The sequence below is a fragment of the Semicossyphus pulcher genome, unplaced genomic scaffold, assembly GCF_022749685.1.
Source record: "Semicossyphus pulcher isolate SPU_LCO1_2020_fin unplaced genomic scaffold, fSemPul1.0.p SCAF_5, whole genome shotgun sequence".
Lineage (NCBI taxonomy): Eukaryota > Metazoa > Chordata > Actinopteri > Labriformes > Labridae > Semicossyphus > Semicossyphus pulcher.
The window spans coordinates 8,926,406-8,939,953 of NW_027211726.1; the positions used below are offsets into that span (position 1 = coordinate 8,926,406).

The 13,548-nt window shown below is 43.4% G+C and overlaps 1 protein-coding gene across 1 annotated transcript in view; it reads right to left on the minus strand.

The window, feature by feature from the left end:
- Nucleotides 1-13,548, minus strand: part of ext1b (exostosin glycosyltransferase 1b) — a 137,382-nt gene that overhangs the window by 30,094 nt on the left and 93,740 nt on the right. Inside the window, exons 3-4 of the mRNA XM_069680964.1 lie at nt 9,247-9,354; nt 6,690-6,809 (exon numbers count right to left, since the gene is read on the minus strand). Of these exons, the coding sequence (XP_069537065.1) occupies nt 6,690-6,809; nt 9,247-9,354 (228 nt within the window). The remainder of the gene's footprint in view (nt 1-6,689; nt 6,810-9,246; nt 9,355-13,548) is intronic.

Consider the following 13,548-nt stretch of genomic DNA (forward strand, 5'->3'; position numbering starts at 1 on the left):
AAGATACGGGTGACTAAGTGACTGACTTAATGAGTGAGTGAGTGACGGCACTTTCAGAGCCATAGAGAGAGAGAGTTGCGCCATCACAATGGCGGCTCATGGAGGATATTGGACCTCCACTGACGTGACTCTCTCTCTACATGGCTCTGGATACTTTGTTCGGGGAGTAGGCGGGGCTGCTCCTCCGCTGCTCGTCCGCTGTCCTCGCCTACGTCCGCAGCGCGCACCTGCTTTCAAACACATTGTCATCGGCCTCATAAGGACAGTCCTTGTAACACATCGCCCACAAAAGCGCACATTGACCTGATGCAGTCAGCCACACGCTAGGCTTTGACCTCATCTTATTGTTGTTAGACTTTGCACCACATTATACACTTCTCCTCTGGGACAATCCTCGAACTACAACAGAAGGAAGCTATGTGTCTTTCTGTCTTTCCTCCAAACTGTTCATCCGATTGACTTGCCGAATTTACTCCTTAGGACTGAACAAGTACATTTATTAAATGTGAAGTGCAACAGTGCTTGCAACTCTTCGTGGGGCCAGGCAATCTGATCAGCCACGTGCTTCAAACCGTGGACAACGCTGCAAGCAGGAGCCAAACAATCGACCTGCTCCAGAGCTTCATTAAAAGAATTCTGTCCATCACGCTGAGTAACAGAGAAACTAATACAAGATGACGCACAACACGTCTAGCAGCTTCATGAATCACCAATCTAACAACAGAAAGCTTCTGATTCTGACAAAGTTGTGGAAAATAAAAGTTAGATCTGACTTTGAAGCTTTTCTAATTGAGACTTCAGGACAAACTTTAGAGGAGGAGACAGAGTCGCTTTGACAGCCACAAAGAAATAAACGGACACACTGTCTGATTCCAGGATGAAACCTCAGTTTGATCACAGCAGAGTTTCTGTATTCTTCAGGAGATTTGTGAGACTTTCTCCGCATTTCGAGCCTTTTGCAACAAACACAAACTCTTCCTTCAAATGTAATTCCGCTCGGATCACAGAGGACTCATAAAAATCTGAAATATTTGTGTTGATGAAAGCGGCAAATGTTTGCCTCTGAGATTACGGCGGCTGAAATATTACGGATTTGATCAACGAGCCTTGTAATCGCACCTATAAAACATCTCGCGCTGCAAAGTTTTCACACAAAATTGCCAAGAAGCAGATAAATGTGAATTAATACCAACAGGGCTAATCTTCCAAATTCACATAACCCATTTTAATTCAGCGATATTCAGAGCATTACTCAAAAAGCCGTCAGTGAAATCGAGCCGCAGAAGAACTGTTATAAAAGTGAGTCTGTGGGCGTTAGATGAAAGTTAGAAGCCGGCTGAGCTTTCCAAATGTTTGCTTTGTATCACCTCAATAGCAGCTATCGATTGTGTCAAGAGTGAATTGCCGCTGCACAAAGCTGAGCTGAAGGAAATATATCTTATTGTGTAATATTTCCCCGGCAGACAAACCAAACGGAGGTCTTTGCTTTTTTTTTTTTCTTTCTTGCAAACAGATCAGGAAGTCAGAGGCAGACAGAGTCATCAGCTGTATCTGAGCAGCAGTCAGTCAGACCTGCCCCCGATCCTTTCTGCGCACAAATAGAGCCGTCAGTCAAACAGTCGGACACTGCTGTAAGAGGCGGAGGGGAGAGGAATTGCTGCCTTGCCCTTGAGCCATGCTAAATTGCTTCAGTAAAACAGACACAGGCTTTGCGGCCGTGTTTTATAGCCGCTGTTGAATCGGGGGGTGACGGCTGCTGGCTTGGTAAGTCAAAAGGACGGAGGGGGCCTGATAGCTGAGGTGGGGAAAAAAAAGTTAATGATATAGCCGGAGGGGGGTGTTGTAATAATATTGACAAAGCGACATAACAATTCATCACAGGTAGGCCGGGACGCGTAGGAAAGGGGAAAAAAAGCCAGTGTGAGTGTTTCTACTTGTCCGTCAATAACCATCAACCTCCATCAAACAGCAAGAAACGCACATTAGACTAGAAAAGAAACTACTTAGTGTTTCTCTTTAAGTGGAATTAAGTATGAAGTGCCAGTAGAGAGACGTTTCTTTGATGGAGACTTTGACTGAAAAAATCCCAAGCGGTGCCCAGTTAGTGACGTGTTTTCCATCAGCCAGCAGTGGTTGGTCTGCCAGAGAGGGTAGGCGGAGCTTAGCAGCTGCTTTTACGGTCTCTGCTAGTGTTGCGAGTAAACAGTAATCTACTATGGCTGAACAAAGAAAAGATTGATGACTACAGATACAACTTCAAAATTAAGTGAAAATCCTAAAGAAAAAGAAACAAACTCGACGCTCACATGAAGCAAACAGTCTAAACAGGAAAGCGACCGTCAGCGAGGAAAATCAAGAGTTACAACCGGAGCCAACCATGGACGTCGCACATGCGAACCCGCCATAGGTGCCGCTAAAGACAAAATAAGATCTTTGAGATATAAACTTTAATGTTGCAAAAAAGAAAGTGAACTCAAACCTTCTTGTTGTTTCAACTGTAACATTATTTCCTCGTTAATGTACTTCTACCACTGCCTCTTCTGTCTACTGTAAATCAGGCTCCTCTTCTTTTAAGTGTGTCCTGGAGAGTGATCGCTCTTCTGTTGCTCTGTCAGAAAGTTACTTTGTCTTTTTCCATTTACCATATTAATATGGCGGCCATTTTCCCCTGACGTCCATCTCGGGGTGGAAAGCTTAAATGCTGCTATGTTGTTGCTCTGCGGTGTTCAAAGTTGTAAATTGTATCAATGTTATCTGACAAATTGTCACAACACTTCTTGGTCAACAAGAAACTCAAAATGACCTTTGACATAAAATTATGGAGAGACATCGGGAGCGAAGACGACATCTTTAACAACCCATTAGCTACTGTAAGACAACAGCTAAAGCTAAAGCTAGCATTCAACCACTTCCTAGCTAATATGACGTTAGCTAGAAATTAATATTAAAACAGCAATAAAGATTACCTGTGCTAGTAAATGTATTCCTTTCCTGTTATATCATTACCAAATAATATTATTAGCCTTTAGCCACTTAGCTAGCTAACAGTTAAATTATCTAGTCGCCTTAGTGGCTTAATGCTAACGTTAGCTGTCGTAGCTAAAGGGCTCTTTTACTTGAATTATTCCCTCCAGATTTTTGCTGTCCAATTCTTTTAGTTGCCGATCATCAAGGAGTGTTGAAATGTTAATGATGTGTAAGTTACGTGAAATGTGGATGACAACCTGAGCCTCCAACCCTGAGCATGATATCCGGTAGATATAAGTCTTAGCCAAATATCTAAATTTGTTTTGCAGATTTTATCATTTTGAAACTTATTTAAATATTAAAAAAACAACTTGATTACCAAATTACACTTACTAAAGTCGGTAAAAGGAGTCAGGGGGCTGAGCAGCTTAAAGCTTAATTGTAAAAATAAGTTAATGTCATAGCTGGAGGAGGCGTACTGTAATAATATTGAGAAAAGCTGCATTAAAATTCATCACAGGAAGTCGGGGAAGTGAAGGGGAAAAAAAGCACCTTGTGAGGTTTTTCTACTCGTCCCTGAGGGGAGTCGATAACCATTTACCTCCACCAAAAAGATTAACTCAGAATCCGTTAACTTCTCTATAAAAACACAGCCTGCCACCTTAAAAACCCCGAGCCCTCACACCTTATGAGGGGCAATTTTGCTCGCTTGGCTGCAGCTCCTCCCCCGTCGGCAGCCCCTTCAGTCGGGACATGATGGACGACTCAATCTCAGCCCAGAACAGCCACAATCAACCAATTAGAGCATGATAGATAAATCCTGCTTCTCCGGGAGCACAGAGCGAGCTCGGGGTTTAATAGGTGGGTTTAATAGGTGTACCGGCAGAAACAGACCGAGACTCGGCTATATTGACCTTGTGATTGGTCGAAACACGTCCGCTTCCTGACAGGAAACACCGCATGATAGGTTGAAATGCGTTTCCTGCCCGCTCGCGCACACACACACGCAGAGAGTTTGGAGTGGATGGAAGTCAATAAAAAGTGTGTTTGTGAGTGTGTGCGAGGAGATTCAATCTGTCAAGATATCGGAGCGCTCGCGCGGGCGCGCGTGTGTGTGTGTATCGTCACAGATCTGCAGAGAGGAGGAGGAGGAGGATGAATAAACCATGTCGCTCGTTATCTCGGGGGCTGCCAAAGCAACGCCATTTACATATGTCACCCAATCTCCTCATCACCCTCTCCCTCTCTCCCACCGCTCTCCTCTCCCCTCGCACTTTTTTACAGGACAGTCAGTCAGGATTAAGAGTTTAGCCCCTGCTAACACACACCGACAAATTGCGCACACACACACAGTCACACACACACTGAGTCACAGGCTTTCGCCGTGTCACCTTGCTCTTTAGTGCGGAGTGACATCATGTCAGCGGGGTTATGCCTGGGTGGTGCCATGTGTATCTGGGCTGACACACCTTGACATATGGAGATGTGTTTTTTGACTCGGCGTGTGTGTGTGTGTGTGTGTGTTAGTGTGATATCGCACACTGAGATAACAAACGGAGCAGACATGCAGAGCTAGCTAAAATCTGACAGAATCTAGATACCGTGTGTGTGTGTGTGTGTGTGTGTGTGTGAGAAGGTGCTCGTGTGTGTCCTACAAAGTCAAATTCAGATGTAGGATTTGCGAGGGTATACTGAGAGCAGGATTGTCGCATTGACGGGGATCTTGCTCCGAGGCTTTAGCGACGCAGTGAGAGAGGAAATTAAATGCGTGATGGGATACTCGGGCGAGAGACGAGGCGCGGAGAAGAAGACATTTGTAAGCACAGCATGGCGCTAGCGCTAAGCTCAGGTGTTATCCCGGCATCTATAAACAACTTGTTTAAACTGAATAATGAAGGAGCTGGCTGCATGGATGAACTTCTTTTCCTCTCGCTGCTTTTTTTCCCAGACTGGGTTGTTGTTAATAAAGTGACAGTAGGAGGTCAGAGGAAGGAGGGCAGCTTCTGAACTCGAAGTGGCACTCAGCCTGAATCTGTCATTTGAGCAGGGGACACGTTTTGCAGTTTGCAGGTTTTGTCCTTCAGGAAGAACAGCAGCCTGGAGGGGATCAAATTCAACAGACACTAGTTTTTTTGGAAGGAGAGAAAGAATAAATCCAATCTTCTCACACAATTAAACTTTTAAGTATTTCGAGCCAAAAGTTGCCATTCAAGTTTACATTAGAGGATGTTTGGACTTCAGACAGAGGGCTTCACAGGTTGTTCAAAGGATCTCCACCCTCCAAGGCTTTTTGTTCAACAATTTTTGTCACGATTGTAAACACAAATCATATAAGCACATCCGCTTTATGCAGCAATTAGCCAGGTGTGCAGAGGTGGCAATGTCTGCACTCTTTTTAACCTCTCGTTTTTCATTATGGCCGTTTGGAACAGGGGCTGCGCGGTGGTGCGCTGGTTAGCGCTGGTTTGCGCTGGTTAGCGCTGTCGCTAGAAGGTTTGCATGTTCTTGGCATGCATGCATGGGCTCCTTACTCAGGCTTCCTCCCACCGTCCAAAGACATGCTCTAGAGGTTAAATGGTGCCCGTAGGTGTGAGTGTGAAAGGTTGTCTGTCTCTAAAGGGCTTTTTACACTGCCAGTTCAAGGCGGGATTATTACGCCTCTGTTATGTTCCGTCTTCTATGTAGAACGTACGGAGGCTGAATGGTGGGGCAAAGTCGTTCCCCCTCTGAGCCGGCATCGGAGGTAGTAACAGAGGCGAAACGGTGTCTGTGTAAACAGCGGCGCTGACAGGGTGGATTTGAAGCACAAGCTTATTGTTTACATCTCGCGCACGTTTTGCTTCCGCAGCGCCGGAACACGATTTGCGTGCCCTGTGATTGACTGCCGATCAGTCCAGGTTTTACCCCGCCTCTCGCCCAATGACAGCTGGATAGGCTCCAGCCCGCCCACGTGATAAGCGGTATAACACACTGTTGTCTTGGTCAGAGGTCAGGTTGTATGAACTAGTTTGCTTTGACCATTTCCAGGCTTTCAGCGATATCTAAAAACGTGACATACATTATAAAGATGGACTATTCTGGTGTGTAATATGCTACAGGGGCTGTTTGAGTAGTTCCCATTGCCTTTAAAAGACTTCATGAAGATTTCTCTGTGAGAAGCAATAGTTAACCCTTAAAGCTTTAACACTCTCTTACACACTGCTTAGGGCTGAACTGCTTCAAGTAAGAAACAATAGACAACTGGTCAATATCTTTTCAACTAGAACTTCCACTTCTACATCTACTGTACTATCACTATCTGTGCTGTTACAAAACCTACATCTACAGACACTGCTAGTAATGATGATTTCTGCTCCTATTGACAATACTACTGGAGAAAATGAGATTTAACAGTAGTTTCAAAGAAAAAAGCCTACAGGAAGTCGCATCTTAAATCCAATATCCTGTTCACTTTGATTTAAACAGAAAGCAGCTTGAGAGAAATTGTCCTTGAGCATGTGCTGAGACTTCCTCTCTTGGCTCTGTAAACTTTCCGACCTTTTATTTTGTTTCAGCCGAACACAAGAGAGACTCGAGAGCGGCCTGAGAGCAAAGATTGCTGGGAGTCTGCTGTGACACTGCAGCCCTCTGAGAGAAAGATTGATGACGGAGGAGCAGGAGAGAGAAGCACAGAGAGGCCTTAAGTACAGGTGGTTGTGTATATGTGCGTGTTGAATCCTCACCTCCAGCGTGGTCAGCACTATCTTTTCCACCGACGAGAAGTAGGCCTCCCAGAGGAACTGGGTCTGCTGTCTGAGGGACAGGATCTTATCCTGGTGGATGGAGCGCACAGTGGTGGGAATCTGTGGACGACAAACAGTCAGTCAGTCGGTGTTTATCCGAGACAGGAAGATTAAAGGAAATCCCCATCAGGAGATAAAGCACAATGAGGTGTGGAGGCCTGATGGACTGTAGGCTGAAGACGACATCGCAGGCTCTTCGGAGGAGTAATTTGGGTCAAGTGCAAGTTTTGAAGCGGCTCACAAGACGAGCGAGAAGTCGAGGATGGAAAGTCCCTGTGAGTTAGTGGTGAGTCTTTGAAGGCTTTAAATGTTAAACATCAAGGTGACAAGCATTTCAACATTTTGCTTACAAGAAGTGTGAAGTTAACAGTTTGATATTGACCTGTTTTTTTATTTGAAGGCCTTTTACGGCTTTAAATGACCCAGTCAATTCATCCACATCATCCTGTCATCACATTAAACTTTGCTCGGATGTTTAATGTTTTGATCACTGCCCTCTGACTCCATCCATACGCGCACTTTCAATTCACTGGATGTTTATGAGCCGATCCCAGAGTTCCTCATCATCCTTAAATGGAGCCACATTTCCTTTGTCAGCGTGCATACTGAACCATTAGGCAAAAGGTTTACAGCACTATAACAATGAAATTACATTTTTTTTGTGTGTTTGGAACATAATTGGATTCTTAACAGTTTAAGTGTCGCGGTTACAACTTTAACGATCGCCATGACATCTGAGCAGCTCCATCCACTGGGAAGACCGCGAGATGTGGTTGAGAACATGGGAAACAACAAGTATGAGGGACCTCGTGCTGAGAGTGTTTTTGTCGAGCCACGTTTCTGAGGTGGAGAAGTTAACTAAATGTGAGATCCTCTGGCTAAAGTGTCACTATATTCCAAGTGCTTTTGTACATAATAGAATAAGTTTGCTAGCTAGGAGGTAGCTAGTTGGCTTTTTTGCCTTGAGTTAGCCGAGGATCAAAACCACCATCATGCCTGTACCACAAATTTGAAGCTAATGTCAGCAACAGTTAGCTTAGCATAGAATGAAGAATGGAAAGTGTAAAAACAAATCAGATGTTTTACGGGCCATTTTATGTCAGGTGTGATGCTTAGGTGGTTTGGACAAAGAAACAGGCACACAAGTGTCCGTATAACAGTATTTCTTTTTAAACTTTGGTTTCTGTAAAAGGGGGATGAAAGGTATATTTTGTTACCTTTGGACAAATTGAGGGCAGCTGTTTCTAGTCTTTGTGCTAAGCTAAGCTAACTAGCTGACACAGCTATTTATTTAGTGACTGCTTTTTGCTGCTTAAAAGGTATAATCTCGAAGATTTTCATTTAGAAAAATGTCTGTCCGAATAAGGTAACACAATGGACAAACTTTCGTGGAAAAAATCACAAGCGGCGCCCAGTTAGTGACGCGTTTTCCATCAGCCAGCAGTGGTTGGTCTGCCAGAGAGGGTAGGCGGAGCTAAGCGGCTGCTTTTCCGGTCTCTGCAAGTGTTGCGAGTAAACAGTAATCTACTATGGCCGAACAAACAAAGAAAAGATGGATGACTACAGATACAACTTCAACAATAAGTGAAAATCCAAAGAAAAAGAAACAAACTCGACGCTCAGATGAAGCAAACAGTCTAAAAAGGAAAGTGACTGTCAACCAGGAAAATTTAAGAGTTACAACCTTTACAAAGGCCAACCGTGGACGTTTGGTTAAATTGGAAAGTTTATTCCCACAATTACAATTTATTGCCATTAGGTGCTGCTAAAGAGAACGCAAATGAAATCTTCGAGATTAGACCTTTAAGTGAATACTTTCATCTGTTTGGTTTCGTCCTTCTGGGAGTCTGTTTGTCACAATAAAGGAGGAATAATGTCCAATTAACTTTTAATCCACTGAATACTGTTCGTCCACGGCCTATTTGTACTGAAAAAGTGCTGTATGTATTTCTTCTCCTGTACAGCACAGGTGTCCTACATAAAGTGAAACACATACATTAATATGACTGTATGCAGCACGCATCCTGTCCCACTTTAGTGTTATGAAATACGCGAGTCCACAGAGGACGGCTCAGACGCTCTGGTGCTGCAGACAGTGAGCTCTTTCATAATAAAACTCAATGTCAAACAATATTATTACACACTTCATTCAAATTAAGATTTAATGGGCATATAATTACTTTTCCCCCATGAAGTTCAAGCTATTCCAGCCATTTGCTCGTCCTATTTATTTGCACCCTCGTACAACAACGTGAGGCTCTGAGTGACATTTTCAAGCAGTCAAGGACTTGGTATGCTTCTCGAGTTCCGTTAAGCTGACAACCACTTCACCGGAAAACAAAACGCAAACGGATCTCGGACAGAATCAGTGAGGAAATTGAGTGTGTGCGAGGGATAGGGCAGTCAGAGACAGGTTTTTGTTTCAGGTGCTGCGTACAGTTTCCAGGTGACACACAGAGCATGTGGCTTCGTGCGAGTGTCGTCCTCGGGTTGTTACCTGCAGCAGGAGCCTCTCGTCGCCGATGACTGCGGCCGTGTTCCAGTCGATAATCTCGGAGAAAGGCAGCTCCCAGCCGTTACTCAGCATCACCGGCACACACGCGGCCTGAGAGACACACAGAAAGAGAGGAATCCTTTACAAACACAATCACAGCGACAGATAAATCACGCCTGTTATGCCACATATTGATCCTGATTATCAGAGCTGTAATTTGCAGCTCTTTATATAATGTCACAATGAATGGATGGTATCACAATTGATCAATAAGTGTTTGTCAGGGATCCGTTGCGTTTGTGCCAAAATTTGGCAAAAAGTGGATTTTCTTTGGTGTGATATCATACACAAGCTCACTACTGAGGTTTGTAGCAGCCAAGGAGGGGAGTGACAACAATAATACATGCAGAACACGGCCTATTACTGCTGATTGTGTGTTTTTACTCGTGTCTCAATAGATGCCAGCTTTATCTGCTACAGGCTGGATGCTGTTTCAGAGCAGATTTCTCTTCAAAGGGCTGAACTGAGGGGAGAAGCGGCTGCCTGAAAATTGGCATACGACAAATGTAATCAAATTTTTCATCTGAATTATGGGAGAAAAAATGCGATGGATTGAATCCTGATCAATTTCTAAATGGCGGATATTTGAAACTATTAAAGCTCCTGTGAGGTGTTTTTCACTGGTTATGAAACAGACTGAAATTAAATCTGATGACTCGATATGAGCGACAAAAGCAAACCAGACCATCAGCGAGAAGATTGATTATTTCTATATAGTTATTTTAATGCCTGAAGCTGCTGGTGGGGGGGTAGGTGTCAGATGAAGCGATTAACTGCACGCTGCATTACATTGTCCAGGGCAAAAGTTTAAAGTGAGTTTTTGTTATAAACCACCACTTAAGCATTTGTCCACAGGGGGCGCCAAACAACACAAACCAAAAGTTTCTCACAGCAGCGTCACATGATGTAATTAGAGTTGCTTTCATAGATTTTTCAGCCAATTTGAGGCTGCAAACAAAACATATATATACTATACTATAAGTATTATCCAGTAGACACAGATGATTAGCATTCTCCTCCTGCTGATGAATGTTTGTCCAATATTCCTTTTAGCTTTATTTTGTTGCCACTTGTCCTGGGATATATCTGCAGCTCTGGTGTTAAATGTTGCACAATGTCTGTCCACTGTTTGGTCCACAGTGGCTCTTAACCTTGAAAACCGCTGCCTGCTGCTCAAAACACTGAGAGCGAACCAAAACATTAAAGCTGCAGGCCCTAAAACCCGAACAGTTAGCTTAAAAGCTAACTAGAGCTAAGGGGAACTGTTGATAATTCTTTATTTATTCACCGTTTTCAGTGATCCCTTTCACATTTCTCGAAGCCATTTGGCCCAAGGTTCATATTAAAAATAATTTGTGCCACTTTAATACAACAGCTCACATGTCAGGATGATGGTTGAAAAGCTTTCCATCCAACATGACCTCAAAGCAACTCAGCCGAGCAATCAGATAACAGAAATAAGCTTCAACTACAAATCTAGATAAGCAAAGCAGGCCGACTGCGTAAAGTCACAGATAGCGACGGTTCCAGTAAAAAGATGACTGATGTGAATACGAAGCAAAAAATCATCCGTTTGTCGAGAGCAGATCACAAAGACTCAGATATTCTGAAGTTAAAAATAGAAGTTTAAAGCTGGGGAATAAGCAGCCGCCTGGATTTACATGAACCAGAAAACATTTATCCACTCTGCTGCTACACAAGAGCTCAAACATGCACAAATAGAATTTCTAAAAACATGCTTAATTGTTCTTTTTTTTTTAATTCTGTTTGTTTGTTTGATTTCTAAAAATGTTTGAATCGTTCATGAGCCTTTGAAATCAAAGAAAACAACCACATTCTGTCTATTCCGATTGTTTTGACGTCGTCTTGAAAGAGATTATCTCGCTTTGATGTCCGTTTGTTTTCTAACAGATGCACCTGTTAACGCGTCAATTTCTAAATTTGTTTACTCAGCTGCGGGAGAGTTAATTAATAATGAGACATGAGAAAGGGGAGAATTTAAAAAGATCAAAAGGCAGAAGAAAGTGGATAAATAGATGTTTAAAAAAAGATGAAAAGAAGGGGAGGTAGAGGAGCTGAATGTGACCTTTGGCAGAGGAGTGGCAGAGGGATGGAGGGATGAGAGGAGAGGTAGAGGGAACAGCTGCTGTGTGTGTTTGCGTGTGTGTCCGTGTGTTCGTGGTGGGAGTTTGATGTAATGACGGCCCTGTCACTCCCGGGTCATAAAGGTGTCAGCTAAACCAGAGCTGGCCCGCGGGCTCTGCTGCTGCCTCAAACACACACACACACACAAGCCCATGCATACAGATATATACGGACTCATAAACAACCCCAGGCGCACACAAATAAACACACACACATGCACGGAGTTGACCTCTATTAGAAACTGCTTTCTCATGCAAAGACCAAAGCCTGTAAATACTCTCCCGCTGTCTTCCTGTAGACGGAGCGAGTCGATGGATGGAGCGATTCAGACAAATGGAAAAAGGTAGAGGAGAGACGAGAGGACATTTTTGCCTCCTGAGTGAAGTGCGCCGTCATGTGTGTGTGGCAGCCGATAGCGAGATAAGCGCACTTATGTGGGAGCACTCCGTAGACGGCAGCGTGCGGTGAGGAGAGGTAAAGGACAGTGCAGTAGTAATGCGGAAGAGAGCGGTGCAGTTATAGAAATGGATGAACGGGGGGAACAAGATGTGAAGTGTGAGTTAGAGAGGTTTGAGTAAAGTGGAAGTAAACGCAGATCCAGTGTTAGAAAATCACTCTGGATGGGTGGAAATAACTTCACAAGTTATTATGGTCATATGGTGAAGTGTGACAGAAAATTGTGTGGAGGAATTTTAACCCATAACCTTCACTTAACATTAACAAACTTCGCATTGATTTAAAGCAAGAAAAACCTGCAATTCTGTGTTCAGAAACTATTTTAAGATTCCAACACTTCAGCAACAATTGTATATTCTGTAACTGGAGATCAGTAAAGATCACAAAAAAACTGCAATGTTACCATCTTTGTGGCTGTAAATAACTTAACGCGCAAGACCGTAGTTGTTGCAGGAAGAAGAAGAGAGGAGTGAGAGAAGACGAAGAGGTAGAAGTGCCATTTGTTATGTTGGAGTACAGAAAGCGTTGCTCAGTGCTATCTAAAAGATTGTCATGGCTGAAGATCCTCTCTCCCTCTTCGTCTTCGACTTCTCTCACTCCTCTCTCCTTCTTCCTGCAACAACTACGGTCTCGCGCTAGATTTCAGCGCAAGACTCATCCGTGAGCGAGACTTGGTTACAGAGAGCATAAGGTAAAGTAGCATGGCTGCCACAGTGTTGTCAGACACTTATTATAACCATCTGAGCCTGTCAGTAGCAAAAACAAGTGCTTTTAGTGGCTGTATGTTGGCGTATGCGCGGTGCCCCGTTTAGTTACATTGTATCTCATTTTGCGGCAGCCGGCCGGTGCTCCCTCCCTGAATACTGGATTGATTTCAATAATTGTTGACTCCACTAGTCACTTACACACAAACACGTGGGAAAATAGGGTCTAGGTTGAAAAATCCCCAAGTTATCCTTTGACAGATGTATATGTACCTATGCTTACCTGAACATATCTGGAGAACAAGAAACCTTTACCCAAAGTCTTTACCTGTTTTCATACCAAATTCTGGTCTTTATCAAGTTGCACATATACATAATTTACAATAGTCCTCCGGATTGCACGGTTAGAAAGCATCCCTAGCAACGGTCTGTTCTTCATAACAACGGTCTGTTATGGAGAAATAACAGACCTTGAAATGCCATAATTACCCTATCGGAATCAATTATTTAACACAACCGGGCAATAACGGCTTATTATTGAGACAATTTGCAAACATGCTTACCTGAACATACCTGGAGAAGAAAGCAAACGTTAAGTGGAAAACCTTTACCTTTAACAAATTCTTGTCCTGATCAAGTTGCACACATACTCAATTTCCCAGTGCAGTGAGTCATTTTAACGGACTTTTCAGATGTGCTTACTTTCACTTTTACCACCAATGAAAGTGTTTTATATTATCCGACAAAACTGTCGGCTTGTTTACAACCTGTCTGGCAGGTGGTGATTTGTGCCTCATTTTTGGAGCAGTTCTTTAAAACTTTTTTCTTTGATGGTAAAATCCAGAGAGCTGCCTTTCAGAAAAGTCAAAAAAAGCTTCAAGAAAAATGAACTGAAACTCTATATCAAAACTCTTAAGCTCATAGATAGTAAAAAACAGAA